Source organism: Brassica napus, chromosome C4, assembly GCF_020379485.1.
Source record: "Brassica napus cultivar Da-Ae chromosome C4, Da-Ae, whole genome shotgun sequence".
Classification (NCBI taxonomy): domain Eukaryota; kingdom Viridiplantae; phylum Streptophyta; class Magnoliopsida; order Brassicales; family Brassicaceae; genus Brassica; species Brassica napus.
The window spans coordinates 51763388-51778751 of record NC_063447.1 but is presented as its reverse complement, the minus strand read 5'-3'; the positions used below and the strand labels follow the sequence as shown (position 1 = coordinate 51778751).

At 38.6% G+C, this 15364-nt stretch overlaps 3 protein-coding genes across 3 annotated transcripts; all 3 read right to left on the bottom strand.

Moving 5' to 3' along the window:
- Window positions 1-203: 203 nt before the first annotated feature.
- On the bottom strand, window positions 204-6276 carry LOC106447970 (CO(2)-response secreted protease-like). Its single transcript, XM_022702256.2, has 10 exons — window positions 6088-6276; window positions 5870-5961; window positions 5467-5564; window positions 4366-4527; window positions 3596-3707; window positions 2653-3154; window positions 1838-1938; window positions 1384-1744; window positions 967-1165; window positions 204-804 (listed from the first exon to the last, which is right to left on the bottom strand). The coding sequence occupies exons 1-10, from the start codon at window positions 6181-6183 to the stop codon at window positions 245-247; spliced, it is 2283 nt and encodes a 760-aa protein (XP_022557977.1). The 5' UTR covers window positions 6184-6276; the 3' UTR covers window positions 204-244.
- A 140-nt stretch (window positions 6277-6416) lies between these two features.
- LOC106447969 lies at window positions 6417-10489 on the bottom strand. Its single transcript, XM_013889910.2, has 3 exons — window positions 10033-10489; window positions 7358-9855; window positions 6417-7154 (listed from the first exon to the last, which is right to left on the bottom strand). Exons 1-3 carry the CDS (start codon window positions 10487-10489, stop codon window positions 6417-6419), a joined length of 3693 nt encoding a protein of 1230 aa, XP_013745364.2.
- Window positions 10490-10889: 400 nt separating this feature from the next.
- On the bottom strand, window positions 10890-12422 carry LOC106447968. Its single transcript, XM_013889909.2, has one exon. It carries the CDS (start codon window positions 12420-12422, stop codon window positions 10890-10892), a length of 1533 nt encoding a protein of 510 aa, XP_013745363.2.
- Window positions 12423-15364: the final 2942 nt, after the last annotated feature.

The window sequence follows — 15364 nt, the reverse complement described above, 5'->3', positions numbered from 1 at the left end:
TTTGGTTCAATTAGTATATCGATAAATTAATCTATATAAATTAATAAAAAAATTATAGTTTTGGTGTAGCCCAAACATTATTAATTTATAGAGGTTTCACTGTATGTGGTTAATAATTCAATATCAAGGGATGTAGTATATGTATTAAATCTTTTACATGTGTCTAATCCCGGGCGTAGCCCGGGCAAAATCTCTAGTTACAATAAAACTGTCATTATTGTTCTTGCAGGGGCTTTCTTAGCCATTAATTAATGTTAACTGAAAAAACCGACCGGACCGAGTGGTAACCATCTGACCATTCTAAAGATCCATGATGATAACGCTTTGATGCACTCTTCTCCCCATAGAACCAAACCTTAAATGAAACCTTGTGCACGTTTTCTCCAAACACAAGTCTCTTTGGTGCAACCTTAACCACCAATCCTTCTGGAGCTTCAATATGCGCAACGTACGTCACGTTCTTCTCCAATCCTACATTTGTGACACTTCTTTTGATCATTTTACGTTGGCCGCGACGCAGGTTTCCGATGGAGATGGACGGGTAGTTGATGTCTGAGATAAGATCTTTAGAAGTCTTTTTGGGGCAACTGAATTTAGTTGCTTTAGTGAGTGTTTTGCTAATGGTCTTTTGAGAGTAGCCGTAGTAGCAGAGGAATTGGAGATAATCTTGGGTGGTTGTCTCAAAGACAAGTCCCGGATTGATTGCACGTTGAGGACTGATCTCTCCTGCACCCGTTTCGTGAGGTGTTGATGTGAGACCGGAAGTGTTTGTCACTGGTCTTCTCATGTTGTCATATGTCATTGCTACATCAAGCCAAGTATAACATGACATGAGATAAATCATCTAATCAGGTCGTCTCAAAATTGTTCAAATTTTACAATACATATTCAAAATTTTCTTATAAAAAAAATAGTTTTTGAAAATTAAAAGACCATACATGAAAGCAAAAGAAGAAGATGCAATACCTGTGGTCATAAGGGCGGATTTGATCATGGAAGGCGTCCAAGAAGGGCGATGAGCCTTGACGAAAGCGGCGGCTCCACTTACGTGAGGGCAGGACATGGACGTTCCTGACCTTAACCCAAACTCTGGTGTGGATGGTTTAGCTGTTTTGGGTGGAGGTAAAGCCGCCAAAATCAAAACACCAGGTGCCATTACATCCGGCTGAGAACAATGCACACACATAATCAATGACTTTATGATATTTATAAACATCTACAATGGTCAACACGAAACACAGTAATTAGGTGACTATTCAACTAATTTTTTTCATTTAAGATTCAATTTCTTGAATCAACCAATATAACAAATTCTCAGCATACTAAATCAGTTTATCATTTCTAATATTTAGAACAAGAAAAGGTTGATAACGGATATTAAACCTTGAGAATGTTCTCTGTTAGAGAGGCAGGACCTCTAGATGAGAAGAGTGCAACAACGGGTGCAGGTTTCGTGGGTTTGATCTCAACGGTTGGGACAATTTTAACTGTTGGACTCTTGGTGTGAAGCATGTACTTTAGAATCTTGTACCCATCAGTCATATCAACTTCCGAGAAAGGAAAGTGACCAAAATCGGAAGCACGAATCTTCTCTTTCTGGTTTACCAGAATCAAACCTCTAGCTCCGGCATCCTCTACCACCACCTTTATAATTTGCTTTGTTATAACTGCATCTCTTGGCATCACACAAACAACAACCTTCCCGGACACTTTCTTGGGGTCCAAGGATCCAGGAAGACATGTCCTTCATTTTTTTTCACACATAACGCAGATATAAATAAATCTGCAATTTTCACATTATTTTATATTATAAGATTGTGTTGTATATATAGAAAACCTTGCATCTTCGACAGGTTTAGATGCAGCAGCAGCATTTCTTGCATACACAAGAGAGTATGCCTTAGGTCTTGTGGAATTCGAGAAATGTATCCCTGCTCCCTACAAAACCCTCAAAGAGTAATGAATTAATTATCTACCCTTTGATTGATGATTGTTATTGCAAAACCATCTATCATGGTATCACGATCCATGCTAAATTGATTAGAGTAAGTTGTTGATATTAAAGTGAAACTATCTTCAAAATTGAGTAGAAAATGCATCATCTCGAAGACACACATAAGGACTCATGCATCATCTTAAGGGCATGTAAGAGCAACCTTATTGGGGGTTTCTTACTCATAGGTTCTTAAAATACATGTATATGTATGTATATATTATATAAGCGTATGTAATTGTGGGGTTCTAAGCTTTACGGGAATCCCAACCGAAAGTTTCTTAAAAGAACTCCTACATGCAATATATGAAACAAATATTGACTATTCAATCCATTACCCAATCTTACCTAGTTACCTCAGATGCACAAGTCATCTAACTCTTATTACATGAACCTCTACCTGGAAAGCACAATCCTAGTTGCTTAACGCAAAAACCTTAATAGAAAAATAAACTTTTTTTAATCAGAACGCATTGGTCCAAGTGGTAAAGGAGTTCCGGCTAGCACTACCGCAACATGGATTTGATACTATTCACGATACTTGGTTTGCGGCAAATAGATGAAACCACTTTAGTTAGCAAAAAAAAACTTTCTTGCTCTATATGAATCTTTCTAACTCATACTTATATATAATGAATGAAGCAAGCATGCAAGCTTACTCGTATAACTTTGCCGCTTCCCAAGATAACGGAGGACTGAAAATCTCTGTCAATGTTGGAAGCAGCCACCGTGAACAACCACGGTGCAACGTTGGTGACGGTGGAAGCATTGGGGCCGTCGTTACCCGCAGAAGCAATGACCATAATGCCCTTGAGCTCTGCATGGAAGGCTCCGATGGCAATTGGATCGGACAGGTAATCTGATGTAAAAGCAGCATTCAAGCCGATGGAGATAGAGATGATGTCAACGCCGTCATGCACTGCGTCGTCCATAGCCTTCAACATGGCGGAGCCAGAGCAACCGTCGGCGGTGCAGGTCTTGTACGCGGCTATCCTACAGCCTGGTTGGCCTCCTTTGGCCGTCCCACGCGCAAGGCCTCGGTCACTGGCTCCGACCACGTGTGCTCCTGCCACCGTTGAGGCCGTGTGGGTCCCATGACCGTTGGAATCTCTTGCTGACGTAGCTCCGGTTGATTTGTAATATCTTGCTCCGATCAGCTTTCTGCACTATCCGACAAAGTTTTCATTAAAAATTTCTCATTCACACTATTCCCTTTTCTTCATTGTAATAATAATAAATTGCTTCGTTGGCAAAGAAATAAAATAAATTGCTTCAGTTTCAAACTTTCAATACACATCAAATGCATTTTCCTTAAATCATAACTTCTGTATGTGCCAAATAATGCACATAAATTATAATAATATTTTAAGATTTTGTTATATGCAACTATTATTATATTTAATTTTAATATATATATATATATATATATATATATATATATATATATATTAATTCATTGTTCCATAGCCTTCATTATATCTAAAAGGAAGTAAAAACAAACAAACCTTGCAAAAAAAAAAGAAGCAAAAACAAACCAGAAATTGTTTACATAAAATATTGTTTTATTAAAGAGGAAAAGTTATAACAGTTTCTGGAAGAGACCTGTTACAGTTGGATTTGTTGAAGTCAGGACCTTCCATGCAAATACCTTTCCACTTTGAAGGTATTTCTCCGAACCCTTTATCACTGAAACTTGGAGACTCTGGCCATATACCTGTATATATATATTTTATGAATTTAGCCATATACCATTATTAGGATCGTTGCACAGTTTAATTATTTTTTTACATTCAGATATAAAATTTGGGATTTCCGATAGTCGATAGACAATTAAAAAAGAAGAAAATTTTCAAATACGGCATCCAAATAGCAATTTTCTTATGCTAATTATGAATACGAACTGCACTAGCACAAATTAAAATTCTTAGTAAACAAAAATTCTAATGCTGCTCAATTAGTATACCAGATTGGAATTGGATTTGAACGTTTTTAATTATATCGTGCTTAACTTCTAAAATCTATTTCTTATGAGTCTCTGTTTAGAAACGTACGTGATGTTCTACATTTTTACGTGGCCTTCCGTTTTGAAAACGATTTTTTTTTTAAGTATTCAAAATATTTTATTTAATTATAATTAATTATTTTTGAAATAAGAGTTCCATTTTTTAATAGAAAATACTTGTATTCCTAAGTCTTTATTATTAATCATTGAATCGAAATAGCATAGAACGGCCAAATAGTTTGATTATTTTGTTGTTGGATCGTTTGTCTTTCAGACGTTTATTATTTATAGTAGTATGTATATTGAGTTTACACAAAGGTTGAGACCGTCTATTTATTAGGACAAAACGTTTTTAACATAGTGTTCTCACCGGTATCCACAACGCCAATGATGATATCAGATGAGCCATGAAAACTGTTATAAATTGGAAATGAAGAAGAAACTCTAGAAAGTGAATCCAAAAAATCCCACGACCGAGTTGTGTGAAGTTGAAGCATCGGATCTTCGAACACAGACACTACCTCATCGTGTCCTGCAATATCACACACAGATCTCATCACTTTTCATAATAACTAGGTGTTTTCCTCGCCATGTGCAGTAAGAAATTTTTTAAATCTAACTTATAATTAAAAATAAATTTTATTAAATATTATAGATTTTACTATTTTCTTACCAATATTTAATATAGATTTGATATATATTAAATCAATTTGTATAAAACTAATAAAATGATATAAAATTGTATAATTATCAAAAAATTAGCCTAAACAATATTTATAAAATTTGTAGATATATAAGAAACTAATGTTCTTACGATTAGATATTTAAATTTTTAAATAATTGTAGAATTTTTTGAAAGTTTTAGTAATACAAATTGTATAATTATACAAAAATAATAATATTTCGAAATTTGAAATGTTATATATGAATTTATTTATTTTATAGATGGTGTATGAGCTATTACCATATTTAAAAAAAAAAATTACCAAAAACAAATATCAATATTAAATGTAATATATGAATTATTACCATATTCTAATAAATTTGCCAAAAATATAAATCAACATTAAATGAAATTATCCATGTCATATTTTTTCGGAAGTCATGTCATCAATTTCAATAGCCATGTCATATTTGTTTTGTGAAATTGATTGTAAAGAGGACATGTGACAAAATCACTTCTCAAATATAGTCTAGAGGATAAATATATATCGTCACCCTTCAAAGCCACTGGTAAATCGTAAGGCGAAGGCCAGTATAAACCATGCAAAATAGCACAGTTGGCGATGAAGTCGTACTATTATAATAACACACTAACAAAGACTCATTTACGTTTCTTAGACTAATTGAACAAAGTAAGGAGTTATGACGTTTGTTCAATTATGACGTTTCTTAGATAAAGACTGTTCAATTAGTTGTAAACTTTTCTTAACCAATGAATACAATATTTAGTATACAAAGTAAGGAGTACCAGAAAGTGCTGCAGCTTCTTCTTCTGTAAGCATAGCGGAGAAGCCTCTAAAGGCATGCTTGTAATGATGTACTCCTTTTCTTCTCTCACTCTCTTCTCTGCACAATCATCATTAGTTCATTACATCTAAATCGATTTTTATACAATAAATAAAATTTTTGGTAATATTTCAGTTTTTTGGTTTAAGACGTTGTCAGTATTTTTTAAGATCTGTCATTCATTCATTGGTATTTCACTTAGTTATGATTGGGCAAAATTTGGTCTTGGGAAACCCTTGAATTTTAAGCCATAGAACAAGGACCCTTAACAAATATAACTACTACAATAGAAAAATAAGCGGCCCCTCAAGTCAAAACTCTTATATATACTCTACGTCGAAGTAGAAGATATATATATAAGCAACCTCGGAAGAAGAGTGTCCAACATTTGGAGATAATAAGCTTCACTGTTATGCACATCAGCTTCAATGGAGCTGCCCATGTACACTACATAATGCTACAAAAGAAGTTTCACATGTATGTTACGGGATTACGGATCAAAATTAATAATGTTCCAAATACAAATTTATCACTAAAAAACACAATTCAAAAATATAAAACGATTAAGAAGACTTAGTTTTACCTTGGGAGTTTGGAGTGAGGAAATGGAAATGAAGATGAGAGATGTGAACAGGATCACAATAAGAGAAAACGAAGAAAAAAGATACATCGTGAACATGTTGAGACCGAAGATGTCGTCGTTTTGGTATGAATGTATATCTATCTATATGTCTCTCTATATATACACTATAGCTTTGGTAGCTTGGTTTGCCTACTCAACTTTGTAGTACTAACCCCTTTTTCAAAAAAAAAACCTTTGTCGCAATATTTAGAGATATCATCTACTTCGCAGATTGTTCTTTTTTTTTTTTTTTTTTTTTTTTTTTTTGGAACACAAACTTTCATTCAAACTTAAACTCCAAAAGGAGGGTTCATTACAGCAACTGCAGAGAGCAGAGCATTCTTTGCTACTGAATCAGAGATATTGTTTTTGTCCCTAGGGATCCAACTGAAGTAAACAGCATCAAGAAGGGAACTTAGAACTAAGATATCAGCAACTAAACCATAAATCTCCGGTGGGGGGTGTCCTCCATTGACTGCTTGGATTAATTGTCTAGAGTCCGATTCAAAGTGAAGTCTTCGGCGGTTCAGAGAAAAACACATAGTGATAGCTTCCCGTAGAGCCAGTGCTTCTGCAATAAGTGGGGAAGCAACGTAGTAGCATTGAGAAGCAAACGATCTGGGCCCTTCCTCGTTGTGTACCGTCCAAGCTAGTCCAGCCACCGATCTATCCATGCGCCATGCTGCATCTGTTTGAATTTTTAAATAACCTTCAAAATTCGTCGTGACGCCAGCTGCTTTCCTTGTTGTGTGATATACTGCAATCTGCTCATTAAGCCATTCTCGAGCCACGACTATCGCTCGCAACATAGTCTCCTTCGGTGAAGCATCCTTGTTCTGGAAGATCAGCTCATTACGAACTTTCCAGATTGTCCACAATATCCATGGAGTAAGTTTTCCGGTGGCTATTCCAATTGGTGGGAGACACTCTTTCGTGACAATCCCATTCCACTCTGCAGCTAAATCTACCAGTCCTCTCGCATCAAAGTTGGAGGTGAAGGGGGCAAGGCCCCATACACGTTGAGCAAACTCACAATGAAAAAAGAGATGATTGATAGATTCAGGCTACCACATCGAAAACACCTTGCTTCCACATTTATATTTCTAGCTTCCAGTGCTTCGCTTGTCGGGAGAGCTCCTTGGAAAATCTTCCAAATAAACAGCTTGATTTTTGGGTCAGTATTCAACTTCCATATTTCTTTTTCCCAGTCAAAAGGGGGCACTTGTTGGACCTGTACTGGCATCTCTCGTTGTTCACATGCTGTCCAATAGCCAGATTTTGTTGAGTAGACTCCATCTTTAGATTTTAGCCAGATAATTTTATCTTGACACCCTGTTTTGCTTGGCTTGATCAACAATATTCTTTCCTCCTCGAAGGGTAGCAACTGCTGGATCTTTTCTCTATGCCAACCACCATTATCCGGTAGGAGAAGATCTTTCACTAGTAGCTTCAGTTGATCTTCAGGGGCAGGTCCCATTGGCCTTGCTTGTCCAGAGAAGCTCATCCAGTTATCATCCCAAACCTTGATTGATTCCCCATTTCCTACCGCCCATCCAATGTTTGTCTTGAGGAGGTCTCGGCCAATTAGAATCCCTCGCCATCCATGTGATTCAGTAGCCTTATCAGTGACTGTGAGGAAGGACTCCTCTTTGCAATATTTTCCCAACAGGATTTTTCCAAGTAGAGACGTGGGATTGTGTAGCAGCCACCAGCTAAGCTTCGCCAAGAAGGCATCGTTGTAACTCTGAAAGTCCATGAATCCTAGACCTCCTTGGCTCTTGTGTTTTGTCATTGTCGACCAAGCTACCCATGACATTTTCCGTTTCCCGTCCTTATCATCCCACCAGAACCTCGTTACTGCAGACTGTATGCGTTTGCATAGTGATACAGGCAATTTAAAACATGTCATTGCATGTGAGGGGACCGGAGATAGCACACTCTTGATCATGGTCATTTTTCCAGCAGTCGAGAGAAATCTATTAGACCAGCCGCTTGCTTTTTGCTTGATTCGATCAACAATGGAGGTGAATAAATCTCTTTTCCGCCTTCCAAAGTGCTCGGGTAAGCCGAGATATTTTCCCACTCCTCCTTCTCTTTGTATGTGTAGGCAGTCTTTAATCCCCGCTTTCAGATTCCCCGGGGCTTTTTTGGAGAATGTTATAGATGATTTGGCTGTGTTAATGGACTGACCAGAGGCTGTCTCATACTGTTGCAGTATGGTTTTCAGCGCAAGACTGCTCGCTTTATCCGCTTTGGAGAAGAACATGGTGTCGTCCGCAAAGAGTAGGTGATTAACTCTTGGACACCCTTTTGCGACCCGGATCCCTTCAAGCAATCCATCCTCCTGAGCTTTGTTACACAACCCCGATAGCACCTCGCTGCACAAAATGAATATGTACGGTGAAAGAGGATCTCCTTGACGGATACCTCGACTCGGTTTAACTCTTCCTCTAGGCGAGCCGTTAATGAGGAAGGCGTAGGTAACGGAGGATATACATTCCATGATCCAGTGAATCCATTTCTCATGGAATCCCATTCGCTGCAAAACTAACCGAATGAACTCCCATTCAAGTCGGTCGTATGCTTTGCTCATGTCCGTTTTCACGGCCATGGCACATCTCTTCTCTGCTTTTGAGGTCTTTAGATAGTGTAAGACCTCATGTGTAATGAGGACATTATCAGCAATCGCTCTCCCCGGTACAAATGCGGACTGATTCTCTGAGATGATTGACGATAAGAGAGGCCGAAGCCGTTTCGTCAGGATCTTCGAGATGATTTTGTAGTATACATTGCATAGATCAATGGGTCTATAATCAGCCACTGTTCGCGGGTTCTTGATCTTGGGAATAAGTCTGATAAAAGTCTCATTTATCTTCGGAGGCAAGGAACCAGTGGTGAAAAAAGTTTGAATTTCTTCAGAGATATCACTTCCAATGGAGTCCCAGTTGGAGTGAAAAAAGCTAGCCGAGAATCCGTCCGGTCCGGGTGCTTTGTCTGCATGAATCGAGAAGACCGCATCTTTGATTTCCGAAGGGGACGGGATCTTAATCAGGGCAGCATTATCGTCTGGGGTGATCCGCGGCTGGAGCGCCATTTCAACAATATTTTCCCTGTCTCCATCGATGCTTGTGAACAGGTTATGGAAGTATTGAACCACCACCTTCGAGATTTGCCCTTCTTTGAAAACCATCTTGCCGTCGGTATCTTCAATTACTGAGAAAGTATTAGCCCTCTTTCTGTTCTTGGTTGTGGCATGAAAATAACCTGAGTTTCTGTCTCCTAATCTTAGCCATAGGAGCCGACTCCTCTGCTTCCAGTAGGCTTCCTCCGCTGTATATGCGACTTGTAGGTCCTGAGAGATTTTGTTGATTAAACCTGTGTCGTTGATCGCACTGGACAATGCAGTTTCCAGTTCCTCTTGTTTTTGTTGGATTAGGATCCTGCTGTTGTTTTGCTTCTTTTTATTCCAAAGGGAGATGGCGCCTCTAACTGCTGCTATCCGACCAGATATGGTTTTGTTACTCGATTCTTTCCATGCTTGCTTCACAATATCAGTAACTTCTGGATTATCTTTCATTCGTCTGTCATATCGAAAAATGCCTCGTCGCTTCTTTTCCCCCGGCTCGAAAATTGACAGTACAGGTTTGTGGTCCGAGCCTTCGTAAGCTAGATACATACATCTAGCTGTCGGGAAGTCTTCAGCCCATTTCGAGTTTCCCGCAGCTCTATCTAATCGGCACCGCACCAAGTACTCCGTGTGTTAGATGAACAGATCACTCCTCTAAGCAGCCGTCTTCTTATATACATATTATTCTCTCTGCCCCCGCCATGAGAGAGGATCTCCTGAGTGTGGTAAATCATATAAATCGCCCTCAGAGAAAAACGTTCGGAAATCTCCAAAGGAACCTTCAGCTCTATCGGGCCCTCCTACTTTCTCCTCGTTGCAGATGAGGTCGTTAAAATCACCAGTAATGAACCATGAGGAATCCCTCATCTCTGCAAGGCTAACTAGATACTGCCAGAGTACTTTCCGCTTCTGTTTATCAGTGTCGCCGTATATGAACGAGGCATAAAAAACTTTATCTTGGTATTCAATGCGAGTGTCATACAAATTAGGAGTAGCATCAAGAACTTCAAGTTTGATCTCTTCTTTCCACAACAGAGCTAAACCTCCTGCTCCATGACCAGTAGGCGGAATCAGATCATGATATTCATAGCCAAGTTGCTGAGTTTTGTCTAGTACAAACGCAGAGGGGTTTTTTGTTTCGCACAAGAAAATGATATCCGGAAAGATGGTGCGCTTAATCTCCCGGAGACGTTGGACTGTCAAGGGATTCCCCAAACCTTGACAGTTCCAACTCATAATTTTTAAGGACCGAGATGAGACGGATTCGGAAAATCCGTCCTCTGATTCTTGCGGCCTGTAGGGATCATATTGCGAAGAGGTTGGTTATCTGATCCTGATCCAGTAGTGCGGTGACTTCCACTTTCTCTAGAAGTCGTTACTTTGCTCTTAGTCTGTCTGCTTGTAGTTCCAGCTTCCTTGCCTGGGTTTAAGCGTCGCCAACATGGAGGTGCTTTGTTCAGGGGGGGTTTGCGCTTTTTTGCACTGGAAGCTAATAAAAGCTTGGGACTACTTGCAACTTTGGGGCTGCTTGCAACTTTCTTTCGTCCTGGGGGCCTTCCAGGTTTTCGTTTAACAGTGTTGCCCAGTTCTACCTCTTCATGCACTTTAGCTGGTGGGGAAGGGCCAAGTCGGAGTTTTACTGGGACTCTTTCTCCAGACTCTGGCGATGTGAAGGAGATTGTTCCAATTCTGAGCTTTGCTGGGATTCTTTCCTCTGTTTCTGGTAGATTCTCTCGCTGTGGGCTCTGCTTTGTGTTGCTAGTGAGGCACTGAGCATCATCTCAGCGGTTTCTTCAACTTCTCCTTGTTCTTCTGCCAAACGCACTCTCTCTCTTCTTGCAGCGCTTTCTGTTGGATCGGGGCATGCAACATATTGATTCATAACTTCTCTGACTTCACCCATTGCTTCTTCAAGTGCTTCCAGAGGGAAGTCTTGATTGTCACGTAACACAATCTGTGTGTTTTGACGCATCTGAAGGGGAATCCCCCTTGCAGATAATTCTTGAGTCGAGATAAGCGCCCTAGGTGTTTCCTTTTTATTGCTAGAGGCGTTAGTATGTGCTTCTACTGGAAGTTGATCATCTTTGGCAAGTAATTGTTGTCGCAGATCTGAGACGGGGTTAGGGCGTCTACCTACTTCTTTGTACATCATCTGGCGAGATGATCTTTCTCTGTAAGGATGATATTCTCTTATGCTTCGAGAGTAGGTTGGGTATCTTTCTGTTCTGCTAGATGTGTGCTCCCAGCTTCTGTCTCTGTAAGCTCTATCTCTGGTCGTGTGCGAAGGTTTTCTGGTCTCGAAATATCGTTGCCCCTGATCTCTGCGGGAATCAACTGAGGCTCGGTATCTCGGGTTGGATTCAAGTTCCATTGGTCTTGATGCTGGGAACTGGAAGGGAGTGTTGTGCTTTGGTTCTACCTCATATCTTACCCCGGGCTGGGCACAAGAGTCAGCATCATCCTTCACTTGACTCCTTGCTTCCATTTCTCGCTTCAGAGCCTTTGCTTGTAAGCAGTCTCCCCTTTCATGATCAAGTTTGTGGCATTGAGTGCAGTGTTTTTCAAGTTTCTCATACACCAGGTGTACCAAGACCTCATCACCGTTAGGGTATTCTATCGTAGTCTTCTTAATGAGAGGTAATCTTCCATTTATCTGCACTCTCATCCGGACTGAGAAGTTAGTGATTTCAGCTTCTTCATAAATCCCTATGTCTTCTCCAATGCTTTTAACTGTTTCCTCCGTCCATAGGTGTATTGGGATTCCTTGGACTTTAATCCAAAATGGTATGAGTGATGGAAATGTAGGATCTGTTGTCGGTTCCCATCGCTCCACCATCACCATCCATTTAGCAAAGTGGTATGGTCTTTTTTCAAGAACAGCCAGTAGGTCTGCTTCATTTTGGAACTGGAATTGGAACATTCCTTGTCCAAGGTCTGAGCCAATGGGTCTGACGTCTGACTTCCAAAGCTCTGTAAAGAAGGCTATTAATGACCACATCTTTTGTACGGATGGTTTGGTTACTCTGCCAATGATAGTGAGAGAGTGCTTGTGTAGTAGGTCATCGTTGGCCGGTCCTTGCACTCTGACTCTAGCCGTTCGAGGTGCTTTGTTGCGGTCCAAGACTGGGCCTTTACCTTTCTCTGCAGCAGAGAACTTTCTACCTTCCATGGGGTATCACTGAGCAAAGGCTCTTCTTCCTGTAAATGTGGTGAAACTGTTGCTGATAATCACCAGCTGCTAGAACTAGATACACGGAGTTTTGGAATGATGATGAAAACTCAGCGAGACTTAATCAAGTCTGCTCCTGAGGACAGCGAAATGAACATTCGAAGCTTTCTCTACCGGGGGTGAAAATCTTCACCCAACTGATCTAGGGACTTCATGATAAACTTTTCACCGGCGCGGCGAGGTTGGCGGCGACGAGGCGGTCCCTCCGACCCGAGTCGGGGGATGAACCCGGTGGGTAAAAGCTCAGAAGCTTGAAAGGACCAACGGGTAATTCTCGAAACGAGGAGAATTTGAAAAAAGTTGAAAAAGGTTGGTAGCTTTTTGCCGAAAGGGGTTAGTGTTTGTTGGGTAATGCAGGGAAGGAAGCTAGGGACCGTTAAACACAGACCTTTCTGGGGGTTCGTGTCTGGGAGAGAAAAAGCTATTCAACGAAAATTTTGTTTTCCCTTCGCAGATTGTTCTAGACATAGATATTGAGTAACAACCATGCGTTTATTACTAATATACCAATATTAGTTGTTGACAAAAAAAAAAATACCAATATTAGTTATATTTACAAATATAACTGTATATCGAGTGCGATGTACACGCAATTTAATTTTATTTAGTCACAGAGTTTTTATTCGTTTCTTCTTAAACACTTCCAATAGTAAAATTTATCTGCATGTTTCAAAATAATTTTGGTTTTCTGAAAAACTAGTTCCGTTACTTTTTAAGAGTTCTAGACTAAATCTTTAACACCTTTATCGCCTACGGCTAATATAGATTCTTTTATGCATATTTTTTTCAGTCCTTGGGTTTATTCTGTATAACTGCCGGTGCATTAATTTTGAGAGCTTATAAAAACTAAAAAATTGTTTATTAACTATAAAAATAACCACATGATTTTTCTCTATCTGATAAACTTCACACACAAAGTACCGTGAATAATTTTAAATAGGCTATTCATCATTTCACTAATCTAATTTAATCATGATTAATCCTGAAGTGATTTCTGAGCACATGAATGAAATGATAAATACACTATTTATATGGGGAACCAAATCAATTCTTATAGCCTCTCTACATACACTACATTATATACCAGAAATCAAAATGTTACAAAATCTCATATATTTCTGATTAAGGTCTAAGCTTTGCCTAAATATCTCTCAAATGGAATTGATGACCTAGAAATATTTTTTTTTTAAATCACCTTTTTGGACTTTATTTGATGAGATGTGAAAAATCATATTTTAAAGTTTTATTTTGATTTTATGTATTTTTGTGGGTTATATAAATAAAATACATGAATATCAATGTTAAAATTTAGTTGGGTTTAAAATGTATTATCGTTTAAATATATATATGAACTATAAATATTATTTTAATATCTTTGGTTAAAATGATAAAAATGTATAAAATTCTGTAAATATTTTAAAAAATTTATTGATGCGGTACTCTTTCCATTGAGTTGTTAATTCATATGATATGACCATTATTTTATTTGAACTCTATAATACACGTGATCAATAACTAAAATACATAACCAATAACTAGTGGAAATCAGCTGTAGCTGATTAATTTGCTCAGCTTGATGCTAAAGAAAAAGAAATGTGTTAAAAAAGTTAATTAGTGCACTCTAAAGAAGATATTTTTTTTATTTTCTAATCCAAAGAAAATAATTGCACCACTATTAAAAGTTTTATTTCGAGCTGATGAGCTGGTTGATGCTCTACACTCAAATTACTTTAGTTCATGGAGGCCATGCAGATAGTTTGTCTTTTTGTAAATTAAAGATTATACTAATTAAGATCGCAATGCAAAGCAAAATCAAAGAGATAATATGAAGGTCATCCGTGATATTTAAATGGAAACATATTAAAGATATAACAAAAGTCAGCAATTGCATGCATTACGAGACAACGAGGAACGACATCCTTTTCTCTTTATCTTTTATTTATTTATTAGAAAAGTAATCTAATTAGGGAATCTTATCACTCTACTAAGATTCTTTTGATAATATATTCAACCTTCGTAATTTTCTAAACAAAAGTACAGAAAAAGAAGTCAAATTATTTTACATTCAACAAAAAAAGACTTTAGTCGTGCAGCCCAAAATCGTTAAATGTTATGAACCATATCAGATCTTATAACCAAAAAATTATGATTTGCAATCTTTCCATTTATCTATGACGGTGTAATCTCCTATTTAAGAAACTTCTATGTTATGAATAAAGATAGACTTTTCCATTACTTTTATAACATGTTATCAACACGAAACTCTAAATCCCTAAGTTAATACCCAAATCGAAAACCCTAAAACCCTAACCCTAGTCGGCGATCCGACGAACCCTAAACCCCGATCGCGTCTCTTGTTCCCGCATCTGTTCCAACTCGCGTCCCCGATGAACTTCAGCCCAAGGCATTCCTGATCCTAGCTCATACGTTCGCGACCCGAGAGCAGCTCCAGCACGACCTCTTCCTCGTTCGCGACAGCATCAGACAGCTCGCGTCCGACGATCAAGGCGTTCCCAATCAAGCAACAAAAGACGTCCGCGACCCGATAGAAGCGACTCGATCCATTCCAGCTCGCGTCCCGTTCGTGTCCAGCTCGCGGCTCAACTCCTTTGGTGGTCCGATTCAACAATCATCTAAGGTTAAAAGGTAATTCAAAACCTAAGAACCCATAATCGAACATGGATTGATTGATAAAGAATGAAACCCTAAAACCCTAATCTTTATGAATCAAAACCATAGGGTAATAGATCAAAAATCCTAATTGAGTATATCGAAGCTCTAAAAGTTCGATACCCCAAACCCTAAATCATGTTCCTACATGATTAAAACCCCAAATCGGTTTTTACAAGTTAAAATCCGATAAACCCTAACCCTATATCTAT